The sequence below is a fragment of the Rhododendron vialii genome, chromosome 5a (assembly GCF_030253575.1).
Source record: "Rhododendron vialii isolate Sample 1 chromosome 5a, ASM3025357v1".
Lineage (NCBI taxonomy): Eukaryota > Viridiplantae > Streptophyta > Magnoliopsida > Ericales > Ericaceae > Rhododendron > Rhododendron vialii.
The window spans coordinates 25,639,041-25,666,559 of record NC_080561.1 but is presented as its reverse complement, the minus strand read 5'-3'; the positions used below and the strand labels follow the sequence as shown (position 1 = coordinate 25,666,559).

The 27,519-nt window shown below is 38.0% G+C and overlaps 2 protein-coding genes and 1 pseudogene across 8 annotated transcripts; all 3 read right to left on the bottom strand.

Moving 5' to 3' along the window:
- Nucleotides 1-997: 997 nt before the first annotated feature.
- On the bottom strand, nt 998-3,655 carry LOC131327727 (DNA-directed RNA polymerase V subunit 1-like; annotated as a pseudogene).
- Nucleotides 3,656-4,033: 378 nt separating this feature from the next.
- LOC131327726 (uncharacterized) lies at nt 4,034-7,524 on the bottom strand. The gene is made up of 4 exons (XM_058360864.1): nt 7,151-7,524; nt 5,222-7,045; nt 4,266-4,341; nt 4,034-4,207 (listed from the first exon to the last, which is right to left on the bottom strand). Exons 1-4 carry the CDS (start codon nt 7,522-7,524, stop codon nt 4,034-4,036), a joined length of 2,448 nt encoding a protein of 815 aa, XP_058216847.1.
- Nucleotides 7,525-14,195: 6,671 nt separating this feature from the next.
- On the bottom strand, nt 14,196-20,188 carry LOC131326497 (transcription factor PIF3-like). Of its 7 annotated transcripts, none has more exons than XM_058359296.1 (8): nt 19,820-20,188; nt 19,137-19,299; nt 17,199-18,372; nt 17,013-17,117; nt 16,820-16,885; nt 16,299-16,364; nt 15,708-16,205; nt 14,196-14,457 (listed from the first exon to the last, which is right to left on the bottom strand). In XM_058359296.1, exons 2-8 carry the CDS (start codon nt 19,226-19,228, stop codon nt 14,446-14,448), a joined length of 2,013 nt encoding a protein of 670 aa, XP_058215279.1. In that variant the 5' UTR covers nt 19,229-19,299; nt 19,820-20,188; the 3' UTR covers nt 14,196-14,445. The 7 variants fall into 7 exon arrangements, with proteins under 7 accessions (XP_058215279.1, XP_058215280.1, XP_058215278.1 ...); XM_058359297.1 differs by having other exon boundaries at nt 19,137-19,270; XM_058359295.1 differs by having other exon boundaries at nt 14,196-14,639; nt 19,820-20,185.
- Between the last annotated feature and the right edge of the window lie 7,331 nt (nt 20,189-27,519).

Sequence of the window (27,519 nt, the reverse complement as noted above, 5' to 3'; positions counted from 1 at the left end):
TCATTGTTAGTCCCCCAATCCAGGCCACCACTGCCGTCTTTGTTCTGACCAAACTTCTGGGAATTGCCTGGTGAATCTTCCTACCGCACCATCTGCGACTTTGGTTCAATATTACTCGGGCTCTCTTCATTGGAACTACCAGTAACCCCTCAAGTGGACCAGCCATTTGATTTTGTCACCGTTGTAGGATCCCCCGAACTCAATTTTTTGTCAACAGCCCAGCCCTTGGCCTCAGTGGACTTGCTTTTTTGACTGGAACCGCAGATATTACTAGGTGACTCATGCTGATATCCGGTTTCAGATTGTACTTCATCTTTCTTATCTTCAGTATGTAAAGAACCCCAAGAAACGAAAGTTTTTGGCTGAGCAACCTGTTCCAAATCTTGCTGCCCAGTACAGAGAATATTTTTTATTTGGATTGCATCCGCCCCCCAAAGGGGACCAACCATTTGGTTTGGATCCCAATGGCCCTGAATCTTAATTATTTCCTTTATCCACATCCCATTCCTTGCTGGGGTCAGTATTTACCGAAGAAACGTTTTCCCAACTAGAGTCGGCAGGCCTGCCTACATCAACCATCTGATTGTCCAAGGCATCCTGGAATTCATAACTATCTTCAAAGATTTGCTTATCAGCACTTGGGTCTGGCGACATAGCCCATTCCGCAATTTCATTTTCAAGTTCCAGGTAATCAATTTCTGGACCAAGACAAGCGCTGGTTGTTTCCTCTTGTTTTGCACTGCTCCTCACCATATGAAGAAGGTTATACACATCAATAGCATCCACCTCATTCATTCAAACCTATCAGCAAAAATTCAATTGTTATACTACTGCACAAGGCATGGTAGAATAAAGCATACCACAGCCGCCATTGAGGTTGAATATCACGTGTAAACATCAGAAGAGCTCAAAGGTCAAATAGGAAGAAAAATGGGACTCGGTGTTTTAGCAAGGTCACGATAATGTTGATAAACAATAACAGAAGCTCTACTGGTCATTAAAGGGGGGAGAGAGTGCACGATAATGTTGCTCCAATAAGGTGGGGGAAAAACACATAAGACACTTCAAGCAAATATATTGGCACAAGGATAATGGTTTCTCTTAAGTGGGCCTTTCAAACGAACAAAGGAAGTAAAATTTACACTACAAACATGGAAACCAATTTTCCTAAAAGAAAAGCTAGACTTGATCCTTATGATGGTATAAAGCAATACAATGACAGAGAACACGATAACAGGAATATTGGACGCAAGTAAATTCTGCCGCAAGTAAATTGGCAGTACAAAACACTATATGATCTTCAATTACAGTTGCAAACTTGCAATGAGAAACCAAGCAAACAATAATTTCTGAAACTTTGAAAATAGAAGTTACACAGATTGTATAATCGTGAAAATATGGATATTAGGACTTAAGACATGAGATAATGAAAATAGGGAAAATATTGGGTAGCTGTATAACATCGTGACAGAACCTGAAACTGTCTAACAAAAATTTATCACATATTAGTTCACAACAGAAATCACAAAGGACAACTAATCGCAGTAATGCATACGTGGCCTCCGGTAACTTGTAAATCAAAATGCATACCATTTATGATCTGCAACGAAATGGCGCGTGGCTAGCCGGAATTATATTTACAGAAACACTCTAAAAACTAAATGATTTGATGAGATGACCAACACTATACAACCAAGAAATGGAAGGCATAACTGAGAGAATAACGTGGCAGACAAACTTATTCTCTTGCAGAGATGGACAACTATTTTTTTCTTCCACAGTGAATCGACAGTCCCTTCGCATATCTCACAAATCTCTTGCATACTTGTGTTTAGGTCTACGAACAGTTCATATTATATCATTTCAAGTCCCAAGACAATCAACTTAGTAGGCAAGAAATAGAAATTGTACATACAGGAGATATCGGTTCCTTATTTGAAAACAAGGGAGCTAACAATTTTTAGAAGAACATGACAAAGAAGATTAGGATCACATTGAGAACTTGCATGTAATGTTTGCTGCGCATTATATCTGTAAAGGGGAAGCCAACAAAAAGTAACTAATACATCGACAGCAATTATATATTACCAACTTCCATTGAAAAACAACATGAAGGCATTCAAGGAAAAAGAAAAAGCAAACAATAGTTCAATCAGGTTAAACACGTACTCAATCAAGAACTCGCATGCAATATCCTTAAGACTGACTTTTTTCATCTGATTCTTCACCACATATGCAGCATTTTCTCAGCAATATTTTCTCCCACATTCACAATCGTTCACGTAGAATAGTACACGCCCATTCGGACAGGCTGTTCGTGAAATTCGCTGAGCAAAGTAGTATCTCCTGAACAGACAGAACAATGACATATTATGCCGCAATTAAACCAAGTATGAATAAACAGCCTTATGCTACAATATGTAGTAAAACGTTACCTTCATCATCTCCCATGAAGAATTACTACTGGGAGAAGAGTCAACAACAGCCTTATATGCAGGATTAGACATGGAAGTTGCAGCAAACACACCAACTGGCTCACCAGCAGCAAACATTCTCTTAGTCCCATACTGAAATTGTATGATTGAGTTACTGCAGAAATTCCTCACCGTGCCGTCATACCAGATACAACATCCCGAAGAATCGCCATTAAGTTCTTGAATAACGTACAATGGTTTTATCAACACTCTGGATGAACAGACAATAACTTCTCTCGCAGAGATAGAATGAGCCATTTCTTGATAGGGGCCCAGTCCATGAAACAGGCAGCTTGTAACCAACCCAAATTCCTCTGACGGGTAGGTACCACGTATAGGATAGTTGTTATGGAAGAGAGAAGCCATGTCCTCAACGAAGTCCTTTGTGTAAAATTTCCCCCTACTCCAAAGTTGAAGGCCCAAGAACCCAATTTGCTGAACAACCTTCGTAATAGAGGAGTCACTCTTGGAGTCAATAATATATCCAATTGCTGATGACCTCATAATGAAATTAGCAACAGGTAATTTCAGAAGCCGTAAGTGGTTCTCTACTTGCAGGTCAATTAACTCATTGTAGGTCAAATCGAAGCTACGAAGCAAGGGCCAATTTCCTGACGGCGATAATGAATGTCCTCTAAGACAGGTCTCTGAATGAAAAAATCTTCCAACACCACACTGAATCCTTGACAAAACAAATGTTCCATGAGGAACGGCTGTACAGCATTAACAAACTTGAAGACCTCATCTGGGCCCTTCTCTGACAAAATAGAACTGACAATGTCACTAACTATTGACTACATAACATCCCTATTAAAATCAATTGTGAAAAGTTCACTCTTCCTAGGAAAAAATCTATCACCAGAACAGTCAAAACGAAGGGGTAGAGCTGTATGTAATAATTGCACCACAGTCCACAGAGGGCCTGATCTGTTTGCCTTAGATAAGGCCGGATGCGGCAAGGAATAGGAGACAAACATTGCCAGCTGCTGGGCAGCTGGTATTGTCAAGAAATAGTTCTTAAGCACAATCTTCAGGGATAATAATGCATCAGCGGCCAGGTACAAGTTGAGGTTACCATTATGAGAACTAAGCAACTGCTTCTCTACAGAGAATAGTTCCAAAACCTCTGCTTTTGCAGAAAGAGATTGGGGATAAAATAAATGGGTAGCTGCCAAGTCCATATTACAAAAAGACTACACTCTATGTCTTTGTGGACCCTATCGTGGTCTTGCATAAAGACCACATCGTATTTTATGGCAAGTGAAAAGGGTGAAAAGTTAGGTGTTGGTTCTTCGAAGATCAAGACCAAGTCCATGTTACCAAAAGGCTACATTATATATATCTACGGACCCCGTGTTTATTGTATAAAGACCACGTCGTAGTGCATGGCAAATGAAAAAGGTGAAGTTATGTGGTAAGTCGTTGAAGACCAAAAGAAGTCGATATAGACGTGAAAGACTACAATATATATATTTAGGGACCACATGTTTAGTGTAAAAATACGACATCATCGCTGACAGAGAAAAACATGGCAAAAGATGTTTATACAACAGCAGCATCTACCTGCTGCCCTTACAGCAGCAAGTAGCAGAAGAACCAACAGCAAGAAGGAGCAGTAGCAGCAAATAGCATGGCAGGCAGACAGCAGGTAATAGAAGTGAACTATACAAGCCACTAGTACATGGAACTTGAACAGCTAATAATTCATGAACTATAAAAGGGGCTTGGTTTAGCTTCACAGTAAAACATCAAAAGAATAGCAGAATAGAAGTCAGACTGCACAAAACATACTGCACTCAATGGTAAACTGTAGCACCTAAACTGTATGAGGGCATAAGCAAATTGGACAAACTTCACAGAAGTCAGACTGCACAAAACATATTGCACTCAATTTGCAACTGTAGCACCTGAACTGTATGAGGCCATAAGTTTGTCCAATATTGCCAAATTGGACAAACTTCACACTTGTCCTTTCCAAACCAATCGTACATACTTGACAGTGAAAATAAAGTACTTTGAATGCTAATTGTTTCTAGGATTAAACAACGTCACTCAAGACCATTCACCTTCAGTTCACTTAAGCAATCTCGTAACCGAACATGTTTTCCAGTCAATGCGACCTCATATCAAAGTTCATCATAACCGAACTATATAGCCACATTCTCTGAAATTGAAGAGAGTATAGCAATTTTCAAAAACTGATCCTGGTCAAAAAACATCCATATATCCATATCATGACCACCAAAAGAACAATACACAGCTACTAATCCAACCACAAAATAGCCCACTTTGGTTCTCAACTAAACAATTCGAATTCTAAGAAAATAAGTGAACCATCAACCACATTATATGTTCCCATTACAATGTCCAAGTCATTTGGCATGTCCCTCCCTTAAAGTTGTCACACATATACCATGGGAACATTACAATCACAGATGCATTACATTTCATTATAATAAGAACCTAATAAGAATAAGTCTCTTACATTCAACAAAACCCAATGTCAGACAATAGCAGTTCAATACATTGCATTAAAATAAAAATTACCAACTTCGCATGCATGCCACGAAAAAACCAAAGGCTTGAATGAAAGTACCATAGATCAATAAAACATAATAATAATAATAGTTTGAACAAGCAATCGCTCCAACGATCATTCCAGTAAAGGAGACTTGCACGTGGTTCGATTGTGTCCAGGCTCGTGGCAAAGTCCACAAAAAATTGTTTGCTTGTTTTGAAATTGGGACTCAATCCTCTTTTTCTTCGGGCGGCCAGCTGGTCGCTTTGCAACGGGGGGCAGCAATGCTGGCATAGGTGGCGAAGACGATGCAGCTATATCAAGTAGATCGCAACCAAACTGAATCTCGTTAACGTGTGGAACCAAATCAGTAGAAGAGGGCATGTCATGGAGAGGAACAGGAGACATTACAGTCGTGTATATAATGAGTTGTGCCTCCACCCTAAAGAAAGGGTCCAGTAGGTTATATATATTGTATGGGGTACCCTGTATCGCGCGCACCACGTGCTTGCAAGGGATTCCTTTCATTTGCCATAACAAGCAACTGCAAGTTCGAGAGTGGAGGTTCACCGCATGAGATTTCCAGTCACCATTGTACACAAGGAACTCCGTAGGAGAAGTTTGCCGGCAAGTAAAACCCTGAGATTTGAACTGAATTTCCTGAATCTTTGTGTCAATGTTACGACCAACTGGTAAGGGATGCCATTTTGTGACCTCCATCTTCCTCCTAAATAACATGTCAGAAGTTATGTTCACGTGCCCCTTCATGAATTGAATGATGTCCAAGTCTCTCAGTTTTAATATCCAATTGTTGAAGCTTTCGGCAATATTCGTATACAATTTGTTCCACCTCCGGTGCGGAAATAAGGCATTTGACCAGTGTTGTGGCCCATTGTCTTCAACCCACTTTGCCAACTCAGGTGACACACCAAATAATTTGGTCATGTACACCCCATAGAGTCGATGATCTGTTGCATACGCAATTTTTGTGAAGAGCTCCAATGCGGAACTCTTTGGGTTCCCCCTCAATCCTTTCCCGGTGGCAAACTTACTAAAATTCTCCTTCACGTGGCGAACACACCATGCGTTAAATTCCTCGCCAAACACCTCGTTCACTGCCCTTAACAACGAAATATTGCGGTCGGTGACTAACACAATTGCTTTATTGCCAACAATTTCCTTCAAATTCTGCATGAACCATAGCCAATCCTCAAAATTCTCAGATGATACAACAGCATATGCAAGAGGGAACAACTGATCATTTGCATCATACGCGACTGCAGACATGCAACTACCTCGATAAGGACCAGTCAAGAAACAGGCATCAATAAACAACATGGGTCGACATCCCGACAAGAAGCCCGTAATGCTACAACCATAAGCTACAAAAAGTTGGCTGAACTTGCCATCCACATTCGAAGTCCAAACTGCCCTTGTATTTGGAATCGATTGTATAAGTCGTTCACACATCCACGGCACTAAGTGATACGTCATCGAAATTGGGCCACTTATCAATTTCCGGGCGCGTTCCTTAGTCCTCCATCCCTGCGAGTAAGTTAGGGGACTTTGGAACGCTAACTCAAAGTCCTTGCATATGCTCCTCGGGAGGAGCTCGGGCTGCACAATTAGTTTGTCCTTGAAAATCATACCCATCTCTTTTGCCCGAATCCTTGGTTTGAAAGAAGCCGTGTCGTGTGCATTGTGCAAATGTTCGTTGTTCAGCTTGATCACTCTTATAAGTTCAGACTTGCCTTGCGCTCTAGTCGTTAGCTTCCATGGACAACCATCAATGACGCAAACCAACCTATAATATGAACGACTATTGTCCAAATACTTGAATGTGAACTTGTTCACCACCGAAAATAAAATAACAGCCTTCTTAAAGAGGCTGGGGTTGTCAAACAATTGGCCGTCCCCAGTTAGGATGTCTTCACCTCGTTGTTGGGAGTATGGCACCAAACCCATTTCGTGGCAAACTGCCAAGCTACCTTCACTACGAGAACAAGTTCCTCCACCACCATGTGAGGGGCTACAACTTAACAAGTTCGACTCCCTACATAAGGAAAGCAAGCAAAACACGTCACTGAAATACAATAACATACATGTGAAAATGTGACTGTATCTCTCTATATACTTATGAAATATGGACTGTACATACCTGCTGCTTAAGTTGCAAGGCAAATGGTTAACAGTATCTTCTTGTACATAAATGTCAACCTCGTCATCATTTAAATGGAACAACATAGCAACACCATCTTCATCCCTAATACGCAAATGCTTTGACTTGTCCCTACAAGTACTATAAAATAAAGTCTTCCCGTCGTGCGTAATATCCATACGGGAGCAAACTTTTGTAACTAACTCGTCAAATGATATGCCCTCTTCGATGATTGTGGCTTCAGAGACACCACCCGAATATTTCCCTAACACACCATCTCCATTCACCATGCGCTCCCCACCGGAATAACAATAGCACATCAACTTCTTTTGAGGTGTCGTCGACATGGCTGCACAACCATATTCCGGTTTCATTATATAACTACTATGCAATTCATAAGGTTATTTATGGATGGAATATTAATTTGAAAAAAATTGGGTACTTAATAGATAAATTCAGTATTAGGTGGTGGTTCTTTGAACACAAAGACCAAGTATGTATTGCTAAAAGACAACACTCTATGTATGTGTGGACCACTTGTATATTGTAAAACGAGCACGTCAACTGTAGCAAATCCGGTAGGGTTTGACTCGGTTGAATTACAACAAATGAAACCAATAAGTTAGCCTTGTGTTGGTAATAGATGTTCACATAGATGAACATCAAACATAAACCATGTAAGAAGTGAGCAACTGATTACTCCTAGTTCCTAGTCTTAATACTCTATAGCCCACAGACAAACAAATTATGTTTACAGTTAAGACAACAAAATGAGGCTGTTTATTTCCCCAAGTGTCAAAAATGCAGAAATTTGTAGCACAACTTATTGAAGTAATTGAAGTTGATGGCATGAAAGATTCTTTAGTTGGAATTCCTGGGCAAAGTGATCTTCCAACTGAGCAGCGCAAGAGATTAACAAATGCAGCGGATCTTGTTTTCAATCCCTCCATAATGTTCATGGATTAGGCTACATCAGGTTTACATGGTAACGCATCGGCAATAGTCATGGCCACCGTTACGAATATTGTTGCTATAGGAAGGACAACGGTTTGCACTATCCATCAACCAAGCATTGATATTTTTTAGGCCTTTGGTGAGCTAAGATACTGATCCAACAAAAGCAAATTTAAGGCTACGTAGCTTCCAAAATCGGAAACCTTTGATTAACATATTACAGTTCACAAACATCCCTCCCATAAACCAAACACTGAACATGGCATAATGCATCCAAGTGGCTATAGTCATTGACAAAGAACCATGAGGATTCAACCATGGTAATACGTATGCCAACCACGATCAGTAAACCCAAGTCAACAATATACTGCACATGTATAAATCATGTGCTGTTTCTCTACACAATACGATTACAAATTTCTTGTTGAAGTCATGGTACAACTTCGTCATGATTTTTCAAAAACAAAAAACCTCAATCATTTTCTGCTTTGGTTACAGAAGAGCCACAACACTATTTGCGTATCTACAAATGAAAAATTTGTTACAACACTACTTATAAGATACTTTCTCAATACATTAACCAGCATTTAGCAGACCCCAAAGGGTTGGGACGTAATGCTTCATTTGATTTGGTAATTAACTAACATTCTAATACTATTGAGACTAGGCTTCTTGACTGATCAAACTAAATCAAGTTTCTTTCATTTCACCAGCTCGTACTTCAAAATGTAGATCATGGTGACCAAGTAGTGTGTGTCCTCATATCTGTTAGTTTTCAAAACACTACAATATCATGTAGTCTTTGTCTAGACAATACATGTAGATCCCACTTTATGCAAAAGAGGACCAACCACTTTATAAACCCTTTTGACATAAATGTTTGTTACAGTACCCTCTGGTGCTCAGCTAAGCTATAATAGTGTAAAACTTACCATTTGTGAGCTCTACTTGACAAATATTATGACTTGTACCATGACTTGGATGGTACAAGATACAAGGTTTTGCCAAACTTAATCAAATACCTACCAAGTTTTTGGGTTGCAGGTGAAATGTCAATATGGACCACATACATGTTCTGTAAAGACAAAATCACCCAATCATAAAAATCAAAACTCTATACCAACCATGGAAACCATAAACTCTGTTTAGATTAGGAGGTTTTTTTGTGCAAGTGAAATGTGAATATGGCCCACATACATGTTCCGTAAGGACACAATCACCTAATCATAAAGATCAAAACTCTTTACCGACCATGGAAACCATAAACTCTGTTCAGATCAGGTGGTTACACGATATTTTTAAACAAACCCACATGCCAAACAACAACATGAACTAAACAGAGAGTAAAAAATGACAAAATCAAACACAGTCACCTAAATATGGGCATAATACAACAACAAACTCACCAACTCGACCAAAGTAGCTTTTGTCAAAATCTGGAATCCGGGTTCACACAACAATGTGGGCCAAAATCTACATAAAACAACCCAAAATTTGTCTCAATGTCTGGATACTACGAGTCTGTGTGTGTGAGAAAGAGGGGGGGTTTGGAGTGAGGTTTTGTTCGATTTTCACAGAAGACACACACGCACCTACAAGAGAGAGAGAGAGAGAGAGAGAGCTAGCAGAGAGAGGGTGAGGGAGAGAGAGCTACCTGGAGAGAGAGGGTCGAGAGCTGCTGAGAGCCTTTGAAATCAGAAAGCGATGGATTTGGGAGGGACTGAGTTTAGGGCTTTTTACAGATAATATATGGGAGGGTATATTTGTCAATTCAACCAGGCCTACCATGTTTTGGTGAATATTTCTTCTCATGTCATGAGAGTGGTGATTTTGAGAAATGAGACCATGGGTTGGTGATTATTTCCAGTCAACACCACCTGCCGGTAATTTTCCCTTTCAAATAAGATAAGATTATGTTGTTTTCAAGTGGTAAAGTTGGTTCTGTAATTTGATGAGAGAAAGTGGCAAGTTGGTTCTGTAATTTGATGTTGGCACGTGGAAACGTCATTGAACGACTTCTTTTTTCCGTGGATGGGAAAAAGTAAACGGAATTTGACGTGGGGGTGGTGAGGGTGGCGTGATAGTGGCGGCGGCGGTGGTGGCGGCGATGGTGGTGGTGGCGTGGCGATGGTGGCGTGGTAGGGGTGGTGGCGGTGGGGTGTGGCGCGGTGGTTGAGGTGGTAGCGGCTGCGGCGACATTATGGTGGTGGTGGTGGCGGCACGGTGGTGGTGGTAACGGAGACGGCGGTGGCGGCAGCGGTGGTGGCGGCGTGGTGGTGGGGGCGGCGGTGGTGGCGTGGTGGGGGGTGGGCTGCATTCATTGGGAATCTGGTAAAGGATGAAAAATTTTCATGGGTTACTTTCATGCCCATTGGGTCATTTTAGTTGACCCAATTAATGCCCAATTAAGACCCAACTAATAATGGGTTAGTTGGGTTTGGACCCATTCTTACCCAACTAATAAATGGGTTGGATTGGGTCTATTTTTTAGTTGATGGGTCTGGGTTCAATTTGCCACCCCTAATTAATACTATAGTTAAATTGTTTTCTCAAGCTCATTTACATCTTCAACGGAAGATGTCAAAGCTGAAATGGATAATCAAATGGTTAGTTTTGTCATTAAGTTACCATCTAACCATGGTGCCTTCTATCATGCTAAAAGTGACATGGTTTTAAAGGATGTAACGTGGCTTTGAAGGTAAGTCCCAAGTATCAACTTTGACATCAACCTTTTAGACTGTTAATTTTCAAAAATTGACCATAAACTTTCAAAGTAATTTGACATAAAGGTTGGGGAGAAGGAGCTTGATGTCAAATTGCCACATAAGCTTTCAATATAATTTGTCATCTCTATTTTTTACCTCTCTGGTTGGAGATGCTCTAAGAGCATTTCCAATTAAGGATGTCAAATTTTGATATGGCATGCCACATAGATGAATTGGCATTTGAGCCGACTCAAACCAAAATGTCAATTACCTAGGTGTAATTTGACATCTTCTCTCTCATGTCAAATTTGAAATATGATGCCAAATATTTTCTTTGATCTTTACTCCCCAAAATATTAAATTAAAGAGAAAACATACTTAAATAAGAAATTGGGTATATTGATTAAGTGGGCATATTGATTGGAGTGTGTATCCAGATATACTAAATTTAACATGTCAAATTGTTATATAAGGCTTAAAAACTTTTGAAATCTCCACATTTGAAGCCAAAGTTGAATGGGAGCCTTCGAATTTCAAGTGGCAAAGTAAAGGTCACTTTTGAAGCAAGGGGAAATTACATATCAGTGGAGAAAGGGGTAAATAATGCCCAAGTGATGGAGAGGTTTTTTCAAAATTTCATAAATATGGAACGGAGGAAAAATAATTTCCCATACATGAAACGGAGGAAAAATAATTCCCCATACATGGAGTCCGAATCTGGATATCCTAAGTTGCCATTTCCATGAATTTAAGTTGCCCCTTCTATGAAACTAAGTTGCTCCTTCTATGAATTTCCTGGGTATTCAATTTCTTGAGTATTTCTTCAATCTCCTTATCATTTCTATTATTTTTTGAGAAATTTGGAATCTGGGTTACTTGTAGATTTGCATGAAACGGACCAACTGAAATTCTATATGCATGAAACGGAGGAAAAAAATTCTCAAAACAAGAAGTCGGTTTGTAGTCAAATCTGAGTTTGAATCTAAGTTGCCCCTTCTATGAACTTAAATTGCCCCTTAATTAGCTAGTAGCATAACTTCTTCACATTTTCAAGTAAAACCAAACAAGAAATTTTAAGTGGCAATTCCTAAAATCTAAAAGCAAAAGTATAAAGTGGATGCTAGAAAACATATATCTTATTTTCTCTATCATTTCTCTTTCTAAAAAATTAGCCAAAATACACTAATCTCAAAATACTTTATAAACTCAAATCTACAAGTAACCCAGATCTCAAATTTCTCAGAAAATAATAGAAATGATAAGGAGATTGAAGAAATGCTCAAAAAATTGAATATTTAAGAAGTTCATAGAAGGGACAACTTAGGTTCATAGAAGGGACCTAAGTCTATGAACCTAAATCTATCCGCTTCTACATAAATCTATGAACCTAAGTTGTCCCTTCTATGAACTTCTTAAATATTCAATTTTTTGAGCATTTCTTCAATCTCCTTATCATTTCTATTATTTTCAGAGAAATTTGAGATCTGGGTTACTTGTAGATTTGAGTTTTTAAAGTATTTTGAGATTAGTGTATTTTGGCTAATTTTTTAGAAAGAGAAATGATAGAGAAAATAAGATATATATTTTCTTGCATCCACTTTATACTTTTTCTTTTAAATTTTAGGAATTGCCACTTAAATTTTTTTGTTTGGTTTTACTTGAAAATGTGAAGAAGTTCTACTACTAGCTAATTAAGGAGCAATTTAAGTTCATAGAAAGGGTAACTTAAGTGCATAGAAGGGGCAATTTAAATTCATAGAAGGGGCAACTTAGATTCAAACTCAGATTTGACTACAAACCGACTTCTTGTTTTGGGAATTTTTTTCCTCCGTTTCATGCATAGAGAATTTCAGTTGGTCCGTTTCATGCAAATCTACAAGTAACCCAAATTTCAAATTTCTCAAAAAATAATAGAAATGATAAGGAGATTAAAGAAATACTCAAGAAATTGAATACCCAGGAAATTCATAGAATGAGCAATTTAGTTTCATAAAAGGGGTAACTTAGGTACATAGAAGGGGCAACTTAAATTCATGGAAATGGCAACTTAGGATATCCAGATTCGGACTCCATGTATGGGGAATTATTTTTCCTCCGTTTCATGTATGAGGAATTATTTTTCCTCCGTTCCATATTTATGAAATTTTGAAAAAATCTCTTCATCACTTGGGCATTATTTACTCCTTTCTCCACTGATATGTAATTTCCCCTTGAAGCAAACACCACGTCCAACTCTACTGTCATTTGAAAAAATAAATGTCACTTTTGAAGCCAACACCAGCTTTAATCCAGCTGTCATTTAAAAAACTAAATCCATAGTAGATTTGGCATGACCTTTATCCATACCATTTTCAAAGAAAACGTCACGTCTTTTTTTTTTATTTAGAAAAAGCGATCATTTGAGAACAAAAGTTTTCAAAAAAAAAAAAGAAGCAAAATGACTCCAAATTTGAAGCTATGGGTTGGAGAGGAGAATTTGAACATGTCAAATTTGGAGACGTCAGAGCATCTCCAATCTTGACCCATTTTAAGACTCAAATTTAAAAATGGGGCAAAAACCACAAAAATCTCTCTCCAATCTTTGACCCAAACCCTTTCCCATTTTGGGTTTTACCCATTTTTTTGCCCAAATCTGAGACAATTTTTGCCTTGACCCATTTCTCTAACGGCTAGTTAGAGAGAGAGAAAGAGGGGGATTTGTAAAATTTGGGTTTGATGGTTGGAGATGTGTCTACACAAAATGGATTTTTATCCAAAATTTGACTCAAATTTGAGGAAAAATATGAATGAAGGCTGAAGATGCTCTCAATTTGCCACATAAGCCCTCAAAAAATTGCCACCTTCAAATTCAAAGCTAAGGATGAACATTTTTTTCAAATTTGAAAAAAAAATGAAAAGTAAGCAATTTTTAAAACTCTTACGTTCAAATCTCGGTAAAAAATGTTTTCAAAATCTAAAACAGACTCAAGTCGTACTTTCTTATCAACTGTGCATATGGAAGTTACCGTCCTCTCCCACCCACCCACCACCCCCGCCCCCAAAAAACAAAAAAAAACAAAAGACAATGCGAAGCACAAATTTTGAAGGGATAGCAAAATTTGAAAAAGTAATTGCACCACATTGACCAAATGGAATTTCTCAAAAGGAACCAATTTAAAGTATTTTTGAGCGTTAAATTAACAGTGCCATTCCTTGGTAAATTTGTCTAAATCCAAGAACCTGAATAACTGTTAAAAAGACTTGCATAGAAGTTTATTGAACGAGTTACAGAAAAAAATTCAATACCAAATTATTCCATCCAATGCTGCATTATGAAGCCATTACCAATTCACCACAACAAAAACCAGAGAGAGAGAGCCGCGGGGGGGGGGGGGGCGGGTGGGGTGTGCTAGTCATTGTTTCACTAGTTCAAAAACATGGATAAATACAAATCTAGAATACAGTTCTGAACACGTTTACTGGGAAGTCTAATCTATTGATTGATCAAAATGCAAGAACCCTGTATATGAATGTACATACAAAGGAGAACTATATCAAACAGAAGTTTTCTTCGATGTCTATCCCAGTCAGATGAACAAACAACAGTTTCGAATGCAACAAAATGATTCCATTCTCTGATGAAGTTTCGCAGTTGATTTAAGTCACAACCTGCATATACAAGTGCACATTCAGTCTTTCATTTCATAAACACTTCGTTAAATTTATTACATCAGTGGCAGATCAAGTAGAACAATGCAATTTTCTCCTTACAAGCTGGTCTACTACTAGGCAGAGTCATTTTTCCCTGGTCAAGCAAAAATCTTCATCGCTCATCTGTTAGTCGCCTGACACTGGCATTACAAACTAAACAAGTTTAACAGGAAACCTAAATTCAGATACTCAACTTCTTGAAAATGAGAAGCAAATATTTTGCTCAAGTACGTAGAATCTAAGTAGTTTCTGTTCGTGTGCAATATACTAGTTACTAAATACCCATGAAAAAGATTAACATGGCATTTCTTCTTGATTAAATGAATAATAATATTTTAATTGATGAAAGTATACAAGGCTGTATCTCCAAGGGCACCTAAAACCTTAAAACTAAAACAGCCCAAAAATTATGAATTTGCAGAGAAAATACCGAGGAACATAGAATGCTTTAAGATCGGTTGTCAAGATTATTCCCTTGCATCTGAAACCCAGAAACAATATTTTTGGGATGATGCTATGGTGTCCCCGGTCACTTTGGGGACACCATAATTTTTGGCATAACTTTACCATTAAGAGCATAACTAAAATCAATTACAAGCATAACAGAACCCAAACAAGGCATAACCAAGGAATATCCAAAAAACTAACCAAGGCGTAACTAAACCCAACCAAGGCATAACAAATAAGTTATGCCTTGTTATGGTTTTGGTTATGCCTTGCTATGGTTCTGTTATGCTTGTAATGGATTTTGGTTATACTTATATTGGTTTTGTTATGCTAAAAGTTACGGTGTCCCCAAAATGACCGGGGACACCGAAGTCATTCCCTATTTTGATAGACAATGTAACATTCCTTATAGAAAAAAGCTAGACATTTCTGTTGCAAGAGAGCATCTGAGTTACTTGAACTCTCATGTTTCTCACAAACAACGTGCGCAACTATTTACCACTTTCTTTGTATCAAATCCCCAAACACACGAAACTAATTTCTTTCCCGCAGAACGGAGTTTTGAACGTGTAATTGGTTTGATTAATGACGTCCACTTGGTCTATCCTTTTCACACTTTTACCAGAATTTCGAAAGTGCTAAAAGTACAGTAGCCAGTAGGAGTGTATTGTGTCTTAACCCTCACATCGAAGAAATATGTAAACGTATGTATATGTCGGCCACTACGAAATGGAATTCTTCATGACATATAACTCACAAACCTGACTAGATTCCTGGTTCATTGAGCTACTAGCATCAGTATTGTGCACCATTTGTGAGTTAGTGGTCCCTAACAAGTCCTTTGAGTTAGTTGTTGGAGCCGAATTTGGAACTTCCACAGCAGCAGCCGTCCCATTGGCATTCAGTCCCCCAGCTAAATTTATAGGAGGCCCTCCTGGCAAAGGCATCAAGTGCGCCCTTGGCGATGACATGGCAAGTCCTTGACCAGGATGCCCAAAAACTTGAAGGTTAGATACACCCATCCCTTGGAAATTGGTAGTCCCCAAAATGGGTTGGGGACGCGGGGCAGAGAAATGTGGTCCTTGCATCGAGGGTACCTGAATCGTGGGCCATCCGAGAGATCCACCATTCATACCCATCCCCAGTCCCATGCCAACAGCCATGGGTGAAAATTGTGCCATATGAGCTGCATGCATATGTTGCATCCCTGTTGGAACCATCATTGGCGGCATATACAACCCAGCTCCCATCGACATAATCTTCAAAAAATGAGGATACAATTGAGGAAATGTTGATTATGCAAATTCTGGAAGGAAATAACTGATAAACTAGTTCAAAGAGAGAAGTTTCACCTGCACTTGAAGTTGGAGTGTCTTCAAATATTCAATGGCTTCGTCGAGCATTGAAGCTTTGTCCACCTTATAATACCACAACGCTAAGTTAACCAATAGAAAAAGGTTACAATTACTTAAAGACTAATAGAATGTCATTTAGGGCCCATTTGGATGGTATAGAGGTAAGAGATCAAAACGATGAACAAGGAAAAGTGGGTTTGAAGTTAGAGGGCCGCCACTTTGGCCAGAATAGTACAATTCAAATGGCAACAGCATCGAGGATGGCCTTTCAAACCAGTTAGTGCTTCTCAAATTCAGAAACTGCATTTTTCTAAAATGTAAGTGCACTTACCATGATCCATTAACCAAGCATGAGGTAAAAGGTCATGCACACTATATAAAATGGATTCCACTTCTATGACATCAAAATCAAGATGAAGTTGGGAAGCAAAAGGAGCTAGAAGCTCGTCAACATTACATCTTCTATACAAGTTGCAGATATTAAGGTTGGCAAGGAAATGAAGAGAATTATTGCGTACCTTGTTGCAGTTAGGTATAAGCTCTTGTAGGGCACGCATCTTCTCATTAATTCTATCTCTTCGCCTCTGTTTGTAAAACCAAAAAAAGATTCAAATATATAGATCTCAGAATCCAGGTGCAAAAACACAAATGCAAATATAACAGGATCCAATATCCGCATCATTATTCGAATTTGGGGGTTGAGGTTCTCACCCTTTCTGATAAATTATGCACTTCTGCTGCTCGGCTTCTTTTCGAACCTGTAGCTCCTCGAACAGCAGCTGCTTTTCTTACACCAGTTGATTCTTCTTCAACGTCCTGTGTAAAACTTTTATCTCTTAAAGGAAACAAAATGGGAAGACTAGAAAAGTTTTAGTACAATCTAATATTTCAACATACTTCAGAGCGGCCTTCAGAGTCGTCAGTCTCCCGATATTTTCTCTTGAAATTATGTGTTGGATCATTTGAAGCTCTCTCTGCACTATTTCCAGAACCCACTGATGAACAAGCAACTAGTGGATCTCTAGTCTTCTCACCATCTGGCATTCCTTCAGATGCACTAGCACCCAATACTTGATTTGGCAACTTATCATTCTTATCAGAATCTTCTTGATAAACAGCATGTGGCTCCTCCAGTGGCTTAGCCACCACAGGTTTTGCATCTACCTTGGGTGGGACCGAATTAGGTTGGCTATATGAACCCATTTCATTTCTTAAGCCATTACTCAAATCAACAAGCATGGGTTCAGCAAGAATGCTACTACTTGGAGCTGTCCCCTTATTCTCACCTCCCATAGCACCAACATTTTGGAGATTAGCTCGAACAAATGCAGCAGGTCTGGAGAAGTGCGAGAAGTTCATAAAACTAGAGCTAGCGTTGGGTAGTCCTGAATCTTGCTTCTGAATCTTTATGCTAGACAAATCATCTGCCGAAAGCTGAGCCTGAATGGAATCCCCGCAACTATCATGCTTTGTATTCCTGGTATCATTACTAATAACACCTGAAACTCCAGATCTAAGAGAGGGAATCGGTGCAGGACTTTCCTGGAAAGACCATGGAAAGAACTGGCCACTTCTTGATCTAGAAGACTTGCCAACTTCTGAAGAAGAAACATTGGATCCGTTTACCAGTTCTAAACTAAAACCATTCTGCCCAGATATAATAGTTGTACCCCTGATTGTTTGGTTACAACTATTTCTCTTGTCGATCGATGAGAAACTATTTTGTGCAGAGATATCATTTACGGTAACACCAGATAATTCAGGCAATAATTCAGAACAGTAATCATGTTGTAGAGAATCAGAAAAGGGATAGCTCCACCAAGGTACCGTGTCATCATCTTGACTTAATCCCATTTCCCCCGATGGCGTTGCTGTTGCAAAATTGTTGAAACCAGATTCCAATGTCCCAAACTTTCCAGTCTTGGAATTGGTAACATTCCCTGGATCTTTGTCTCTAAGCTTCATAGTTTGAGATTGAAAATTGTTTGGAATGGGGATTCTTCTAATTGACTGGCCTTGCATCATAATCTGACCATTATCCCAAACTAGCTCAACAAACTCATTATCGCGTCTGCATCCAAACGGACAAAATCCATCACCAACTTTTCCAGAAAAAAGCAGTAACATAAAAGATAATTCCACATAGACAAAAAGAAGTAACGAGTATCAACCGCCGAAACTAAAACAATAAAACCCTTAATTTTCTAAAACAAAGTGAAATTAAACTAAGTAGTTTGAAATAGGGCTTCTACTAGCTCTACTGTATGGTACTTGCATCATAATGTGATCATATCCCCAAACTAGTTCAGCAAACTCATTTTATGATCATATCCGCAAACTAGTTCAACAAACTCATTTTCAAGTATGCATTCAAAAACCCTTTCCCCAGAACAAACCAGAAGATAAAGTCAATACAGCATAGAACAGGGGGAAAAAAGGAAGACGCAATAATGGGTCTCTAAGTACTCAACTAGAGAAACTATAACAATAGAGACCTTTAGTATTCTATAATTTAACAGATGGGACTGAATTTTTTTATAATTCAACTGAACCCATCACCATTTTTTTATTCCTGAAAGAGCAGTAACATGAGGACAATTCAAGCTAGAACAAGGGAAACAAAGCATAAATGGGTCTCAGCTAGTGAAACCAAGACAATTGAAACCTCACACACATTCAAGTGAACACATCAATAATCTTTCCAGGAAAAAAAAAAACAGCACAATAAACTAAAGACAATTCAAGAGGAAAAAAGGGAGTAATGGGCCTCAACAAGGGATATACTACAGGACAGAGATCTGAAACATTACATAATTTGATTGAAATCAAACTTACAGAGGAGATTGATCAGTTGAATATGGGGTTGTTTTCTGTTGAACAGATCCAACCTTCCCTCTAGCCATCGCATAAAACTCTGATAAAGGCATGATGAAGTAACAGCTAACTTCTGTACTTTGTGGTATTATTCACTAGTGAAGAACCCAAAATCGCCAAACAACTGTAACATCAGCAAAAGCACAAACCGACTTTGAAGAAACAAGTACAAAGTTTCATGACATCAAAGAGAGTCCCATACAGTGGCTATATAAGACAGTTGAAGGGCATATATAAATACCCATATACCAAAAACATACCTTTTATATAAATATTTGACTGGGAAAAAAAATCTCTCACTTGTGTCATGATCAGTACTAATAAAAAATTAGCAGCACAAGTAATAATTAACAAAGCAATGAACAGTCAAACCCAATTCTTTAATTGCACTATAAGATACTAAAGAAAATCATCAAGTTGGGGTCATCTCAGTTAAAGATTTTATGTATTCTATTGCAAACCAATCATTAGAAGAAAAAGTCAATTAAACCCAGATGGGATAAACAAAACAGCCAGTAATCTCAAGGAAACCCCAATTTTAAATCCCTTAATTTCTTTGTCATCTTCTCAATCAATCAATTTCAACCATAGGGAGAAAGCAAAAATTAAAGAAAACAAAAACAAAAAAACAAAAAAAACCCCACCTCTTGAAACCAAATCAAAGTCCAAGTTGAGTAATATTTCCTCGAACCGACCAACATACGCAAATCCTTATGCATTAAATAGCTTTCCCAAGAGCTGTGATCATCATCACGGCCAGCTGTCTTCGAGTTCCAAGGAAAACGAAACTGTTGTTCAATATGTATAGATGTGTGTAAATTTATATGTATGTATAGAGAGAGAATTTGGGTACTCGTAGAAGGCGGCGAAAGGTTTGCAATTTGCAGGTGACCCAGGGAAGAAGAAACATAGTAGATGCTCCCCGTTTAATTAACTAAAACTCTGTGAAATGTATATGGCTCTTAACCAGAGGTGCAAGTGGGGTTAACCACAGTTTCTCCCAAGCTCTTGTAGATATACTACTTATAGTAAATTCGAGTGGGGGGCCACATATCTGCAGTGCTGGATTTGGTGGTCTCAAAAGCATCTCTTCCCTCCACAAGGGAGTATTGACCTCTCTATTAATTTTGGATACTAATTTCACTACCTGTTTGAAGAGGGGTTTCGAAACTGAAACGTTAATTAGAAGAGTGCAAACCCTAAGCTCAAGTCTTGATCATTAGATCAATCCTTGGAATCGTAAAGAGTAAATTTTCATGTGTATCATATAATTTTGGACTGTTTCTATTTGTGCACTTAAATACTCTCTCCGTCCCAAAATTTTTAGACTTTTTCGGTATTTGTGCCGTTTTTTAAAATCTTATATCTTTCAATATAAATCTCAAAAAATATGCATATGCAATATGGATCTTATTTGATAGTTTTGATTAGATCTATAATATAAAATTTCCAAAATTATGAAAAATATTATAAATTATGAGATATAAGAGTTTAAAAAATAGCACAAATATCGAAAAAAAACTAAAGATTTTGGGATGGAGAATGTGTAGTCAGACTTTTCTTGCATAAAACGTCTGTACATCTCACTCCTCTCGCAATGCAGTTGTCCTCATTGTGAAAAAAAATACCAATTTGATGTAAGGAAAAATATCTGTATGCATTTTCATATGCACAAAAATTCAGACATGCATATGTATAAATTGTTTGATTCACGTGAGTTCCATTAGAGTTCAAGTGCTCAAACTATTTTGAAACATTTGTATTGAGATAGGTACACGGGACGGTTTCGGAGACACCTATAAAAACATCTAAAAAAATATTTCATAGTTTCCGATTAAATTTTAATGATCCGAGCCGCTCAATGTGATCAGAACGTGATTTTAAGAGAGATTGCATGAAATCAGGAAAAAAAAATGACTGGGAAGGCCTTGATCTAACCAGTTTTCATTGAACGATTTAATTAAAAACTGCTCAAAACAAGCACTTTTCAGTCATGTTTTTAGCTATTTTCTCGCGGGCACCCTTAAAATCACATTATGCATACATTGAATGGTTTGGATCATAAAAATTTGATCGAAAACTATGAGATTGAAATTTGGAGTATTTTTTTAGATGTTTTTATAAGTTTCCCTGGAACAACCCCAGTACACAGTCATCTGTGTATGACAGTATATTTTGCCTCCTCTTCCGCGAGATGTTTTCAAAACTTAACATTAAAGTGTATTTCCTTTGAGTGGTGCTACAGTTACCGATGGGAGGAATCCCGATGCTCCCTCCGGGCACACTCTGGCCACCAGACGGCTGATCCGAGCAATCTAAAAATTTTATAAAAAAAAAAAAACCGAGTGGGCTGACGCGAGAATAAATGGCATCCGACGTGTTTAGGTGGCCGATCCGAGCACTCCATTTTTGGCCGATCCAAACACAAAGATGGATTGTTTGGGTCGGTCATCTACACACGTTGAATGCCATTTATTTTTTTAGAATTTTGGGACGGCTCGGATTGACCGTCCGGTGGCCGGAATGTGCCCGGTGGGGCGTCGGGATTTCGATCGGGATTTTGAGTCGGTAAGCTTAGACTTTCCGATTTCCTTTCCCCATTTTGTATTTTACAAACTAAAATATCATTGCACTGCTTGCGCAGACAAAGCAAACTATATTTGCTATACGAGATTTTTTTTTGGCGTGCGCGCTCATGTATGCCTAGTTACTCTCACATGCAACAGAATCTTCGAGTACCAAAAAAAATTTATGATAACGATTTGTTGTTTGAAAGAGGCTGCCATATGTCAAATTTAAAAAGGGAGAAATAGAATTTAAAGAGTAGTTTAGTATTTGGAAAGCCTACCGAAACACCTGCAACTTTATATTAAGTATTTGGAAAGCCTACTGAAGCACCTAAACCTTTATAACATATATTAACACTATATTTAGCACACAGAAGACCACATTTGATACCAAATAATCATAGTCATTGTCATAGCCATAGCCATAGCCATAGCCATATCATACTAAAACCACCTCTGACATATATACCTAATAAACATAAATGCCCTATATTGCGGTCGCTGAATTTTTGAACATTATACATCACATTGTCTACATATATATGAGCCAAAATACCATAATATGCCACAAAACCACCATTACAAACAACATATATCATCACAACAAAACCAAACTAACTAGATAATAGCAATTCACTATCCTTATTTTTTAGATCAAGTCCGGAAATTTTTCTAACCATAAGAATGTTGTTGTATCGCTGGATTGAGAAATCTCATTCACAAAATACGAGAACAAAATACTGTCAATTTCGGAACCTATAGTAGTATCACTATGGATGAGGTTTGGTAAGGTCTGGAGTTGATTTGGATTGATCAAGATTTCCGGGGTTCAAATCGGGTGTTTTACCGGTAGCCGCTAAAGGTTTGGTAACGATTCAACGGTAAAACGTCTTTGGATTGCAACGAGACTTGGCATGTCACTCAAATATGAAAAATAAGCACATCCAATGATGCTGATCGTGATTTGAATGTTCCGAAGTATATGATGATTTTTCAGCCCAAATTAGGGTTATCGAGACCCACTTTTCGACTGTTAATCGGAGAGGGAACTATTCTTGTAAAAAATGACATGCCTCATCATCAGGCTAAGAACAAGTATATGTTTTAGGGTACTTATCATATCAAATGACCATTTGACTCTTCGTGAGAAAACCTGGTCAATTCGACGCCATTTTTTACCTATCGAGGAGCTGCACACTTCCTCTTGGGTATTGCCCACGTCAGTATGATGAGTGTTGACGTTCTCGCCCTCTTAGTAGCAGGGAAATAATGAGTGTTGACGTTCTCGCCCTCTTAGTAGCAGGGAAATAATGAGTGTTGACGTTCTCGCCCTCTTAGTAGCAGTGAAATAAGGAGTGGGGCAATCACTAGCCAATCACTAGTGAGAATCCCTGCACAAATATCCCTTATCGATCACCATTTATTTTTGTCGATCGTGGCGATCGCTAGAGTTTCTAATGACCAAAAGCTCTGTTTCTGTTTTCTGCATATGTTTCCTTCCCCTTATCCCGTATATGTTTTTAATTCTGTTCTCACTCATTATCTGTTAATGGCTTAATTAACAAGTACTTGCGAAATCAATTAAAGTGTGTCAAACTGTTTTATGTCAAACAAGTAGAGGCCAATCTTTGTGGTTGGACGGAGAGGGGTGCCTAACACCTTACCCTCACCATTTTCATGGGCCATGGATCCCGAACTCGGAATCTCGATTCTTTTGGTTTCTTGGTTCCTAAAATCTAGTGACAACTCTAAAAAAGAATAAGTACATCGCAACAGGTACTTTCAATCAAACAAGACATGTCACAATGGATGTCCAATATCAAACAATTTTTGCTGATACGCCAACTCACTGTGTGGCGATGCCTCTGCCGTGGGGGGCGTCCACACTACTGCTCATTGGCAATAAAATTGGTCGCCTTGCCCGGACGTTCGCGAACAGGCCGAGGCATCGGGTCGACTCTTTGAAGATTACATGTAGCTATGTTGGCTACACATCAGCACGAAATTGTTTGGTCTGGTCGCGTGGCTCAGTCACTTGACAATGTGGCACCGGACAATTGTTATGCATTACATCAAAAGCGGTTATTTGTGACATCGTGAGAGACACGAACTCAGCACAAGCTATCTTGGAGACCAAGGCAAGTAACTCCTTATATATGGTACAAGACAAAATCTGGAGAGGGACGCCGCCCTTCCTCAGTCTAACTCTGTACTTCCATTCTTTGAAGTGGGACTTACTTAGCCATCAGAGTGCTTACTAGTCATTTTCAATCGGCTAGGCACTAATATGGTTTCCTGTTTTGTAGAGCTGTGTTGGGAAGAATGAGCTTAAGTCCAAATCAAATTCAAGAGATCCAAGAAAGGAGTTCCAACTGGAACATCACCCCCACAATATTTACGCATGCATTCATAGTCGTGAGCCGCAATCATCCCTGATTTTTCTAGTTCTAACACATTATTTGTTGTGTGCATATTTGTATTAGCTACGGAAGGATGGGACAAAGGGTTAGGGACTTTTTGGTACTTTTGGCCATTCTGTTAACAATGTGTTAACTTTGCCCTAAAGTTTAGTGGGTGTAAGTGTTTGAAAATGAAGTCAGGTGGTATTGTATGTGAAACTCGCTTAAAGTACGTGAGGTCAAAGTGAAATTTGCCCATTTTTTTTAACTTCAAAAGTGCATGTGCTGTTATTTATGCTTTAATTCTCCATTGTTTTTATCAGCTTCTCCAAATTTTTTTGAACAGACCTCTATCACTTTTATTTGTAATTGTTCATTGTGACATGACATGCATTGCATTACATGTAGCTTGCTCTATGTGGCTACAGGAGTACTTTGTACACACATTGATACAATGGGTCAATAGAGTGAGTGTCATGATCCAAATCCGTAGATTTAGGCCCGTGAATCAATGAGTTCTAAACCACTAAGGCCTACTAATCTTTTAAAAATCAATAAAGCAATGAGTAGAATGTACATATCATATAAGCATGAGTTTTGTGGAGCCCATCTTAGGTCCCTACAAAAATAATTCAAACCGTCCATTATTTTTAAAATATTTTTTTATGGAGCCCTATAAAAAAACAACTCAATTCGAAATCGGTAAGAATTTTTTTTGAATTTGTAAGGACGAAACTACTTAACTGCTCAGTTTTGTCCCTACGCATTCTAGAAAAATCCTTACTGATATCGGATTGAGCTGATTTTTTACAAGGTTCCATAAAAAAATATTCTAAAAATAATGGGCGGTTCAGATCTCTTTTGTAGGACCCCAAGTGGGCCCCACAAAATTCATATGTACATAATATATACAATGCATATGTAGCTATAGCAGTACTCGTGAAAATTATTACATGTCCAATGAAAATAAATAAGCAAATTACAAGCCTATGAGGCTATGAGACGAAGACCCAAAGCAAATTTTACGAAATCAATCTGGTATGAACTATGAAGTATCGCTTCTAAATCAAAGGTCATCTAAACCATGTCCATGGCTTCCAAATGACTTAATATTATTAAAATAGCAAGCTTCTTACTTCGACATGCCTGAAATGGTTAATTGATATCAGAGCTTAGGCATTAAGTCTTGTATGGGGCTCAATGGACGTTATGCATTTGGGGTTTAAAAAATGTAGATTTTATCATAGTACACAACAAAAGCTTGTGTAGATTTTTGGGGCTACCATGCAGGACCTCACTTTTTGAAGCATTTCGAGGATCATTTTGATTTAGAGATCTTTTTGGAGTCTTTTGCAAATTTGAAGATTCTATCTCCTTGTATTATTTTGGAGATTTTAGGGACCATCATTTGGAATTGTTTTTTGATTTTGTTTTTTTCATTACTCCTGTATTGTTGATTTTTTGGGTAATTAGTTGCTCTGTTCTGTTTTACTTGTTAGATAAGGTGCAGTGTTTTGGTTCTATGTATTTATGTATGTCAATGAACACACACTATCTTTTGGGGTTTAAATATGTTATCCAACAAGATTTGATCATGACATATATGTAGTCTATGTATTAGTACAATATTATAATGAGCTATGTATAATAATAATAATAATAATAATAATACTAATAATAATAATAATGGGATATAATTAATAGATGTTACTGTCATAATAATGTGGAAAAGCACGGCTGTTATAATTGAATGATTAATAAAGTCATTGACTTTTTCATTACGGGTTTTAATACCTCTACTTCACCAGTTTACCCTTATTGTTGCCGGCAAAACGTAGGTTAGATATTGGGGATTCTTTGATTGTCTTTAAATAAGTTGCCTTACACAATCTTATATATCGACTAATGTAATGTAACTAGTGGATGTCCGTGCCTGAAGGCATGACACAACATGTTTTGGTCATACGCTTGGCGATAGGGAAGAGAGCGAGGGAAAGGAATGTGTTCGTCCTATAATGATTTGATCACATTGTTACCTAGGGAAAATGATGTGTTGGTCCTAACATGATTTGATATGATCAAACAATACCATTAAAATGAAAGAGGAACAAAGTCTACAACAAATAAACTCTCAATAGGAATTATTTTTAAGAAGTGTTGAATTCACTTTGCCGTGTCTCCAGCATTTCCCTAGACATGTCTCCACATGTTGTTACCGTCATGTCACCTGTCCTCGCAGTATTGAACCACAAAGTCTATTAAAAAATTAAGAAAGCTACACAAAAGTGGGCATAAAGAATTAATTCACTCTCCATTATTTTCACTCTGTCAAACATGTATTTTAACAAACACAAAGTGGGTATCTTTGAAAGACAAATAACAAAAGATATAGATAAAAAAATTCCTATCCTAAACAGCAAAAAAATTCTCATCCTAAACAACAATTTTTTCCCCCGTAAGACTCCCATCAAAAAAATTCTCATCATAAACAGCAATTTAGGCCACATTATTTTTTCTGCAAGAAGACCCTAAGGATGATGGGAGTCGTACCGGAAAGGGAGAACCAAATCGATTTCGTGGACGAGACGACTGATTGGTGGAGGAGCTTTGTGGGCGTTTTTTTTTTTTTTTCCAGAGCGCCGAGGAGTGGATTCAGAGAGAGAGAGAGAGAGAGAGAGAGTAACTACAGAGGCAGAGAGGAGAGAAGAGAGGAAACACGATGGAGAAGAGGAGGAGACACGATGGAGAAGAAGAAAACTACTAGGACAAGCGTGGAAAATTTTATATGGGTAAACAAAAGACCGTTCTATTTTATAATTAATGTAGATTAATGGAAAACCATATGACACGTCAATCGAGAAAGTAACGAAAACTCTTATTTTATGACGATCGATCACTCTGACATTACGTATGGATCACAAATTTATAAAGCAGATTGAAAAAATAATACTCTTATACATGAATAGTACTTGGGGTAATTTTTTTTTTTTTCGAAAAACATGTTACATTTCTTCTCATTTCATTGTCAACTAAAGGGAAGACAGGAAATTAACTACGTTCACTCCATTTTATTTCCTTATATCTTCCTATTCAATGTCCTTTTCCTTCATAAATTTTAACTGCCGAATGGTATTTTTTGTTGAATAAGTTTTACATTTCATTGAGTAAATTTGTTTTGGATTGTTTCTTGTTTCTGCATGAAAATATTTAGTTGGTTTGTGGTATAGTTTGTGGGATGAATCCCCACCATCGTGGTTACTTAATCCTTTGTGGATGAGTTTTCATTTTGATGTACTATTTGATTGGAGTTATAATATCATCTGTTATAGGTTGGGAAAAAAAAAAAAGCATATGAATTTGCTATATTATTATTTATTT

Coding starts and splice junctions, on each gene's coding strand:
- LOC131327726 (XM_058360864.1), bottom strand. CDS start 7,524: ATGAAACCGGAATATGGTTGTGCAGCCATGTCGACGACACCTCAAAAG. Junction 7,046..7,150: donor CCTTGCAACTTAAGCAGCAG/GTATGTACAGTC, acceptor TTCCTTATGTAG/GGAGTCGAACTTGTTAAGTT. Junction 4,342..5,221: donor CCGAAGAAAAAGAGGATTGA/GTCCCAATTTCA, acceptor TGTTTTGTGCAG/TCTGACTTCTGTGAAGTTTG.
- LOC131326497 (XM_058359291.1), bottom strand. CDS start 19,228: ATGCCTTTATCAGAGTTTTATGCGATGGCTAGAGGGAAGGTTGGATCT. Junction 18,373..19,136: donor TCAACTGATCAATCTCCTCT/GTAAGTTTGATT, acceptor GTTTGGATGCAG/ACGCGATAATGAGTTTGTTG. Junction 17,118..17,198: donor ACTCTGAAGGCCGCTCTGAA/GTATGTTGAAAT, acceptor AGTTTTACACAG/GACGTTGAAGAAGAATCAAC.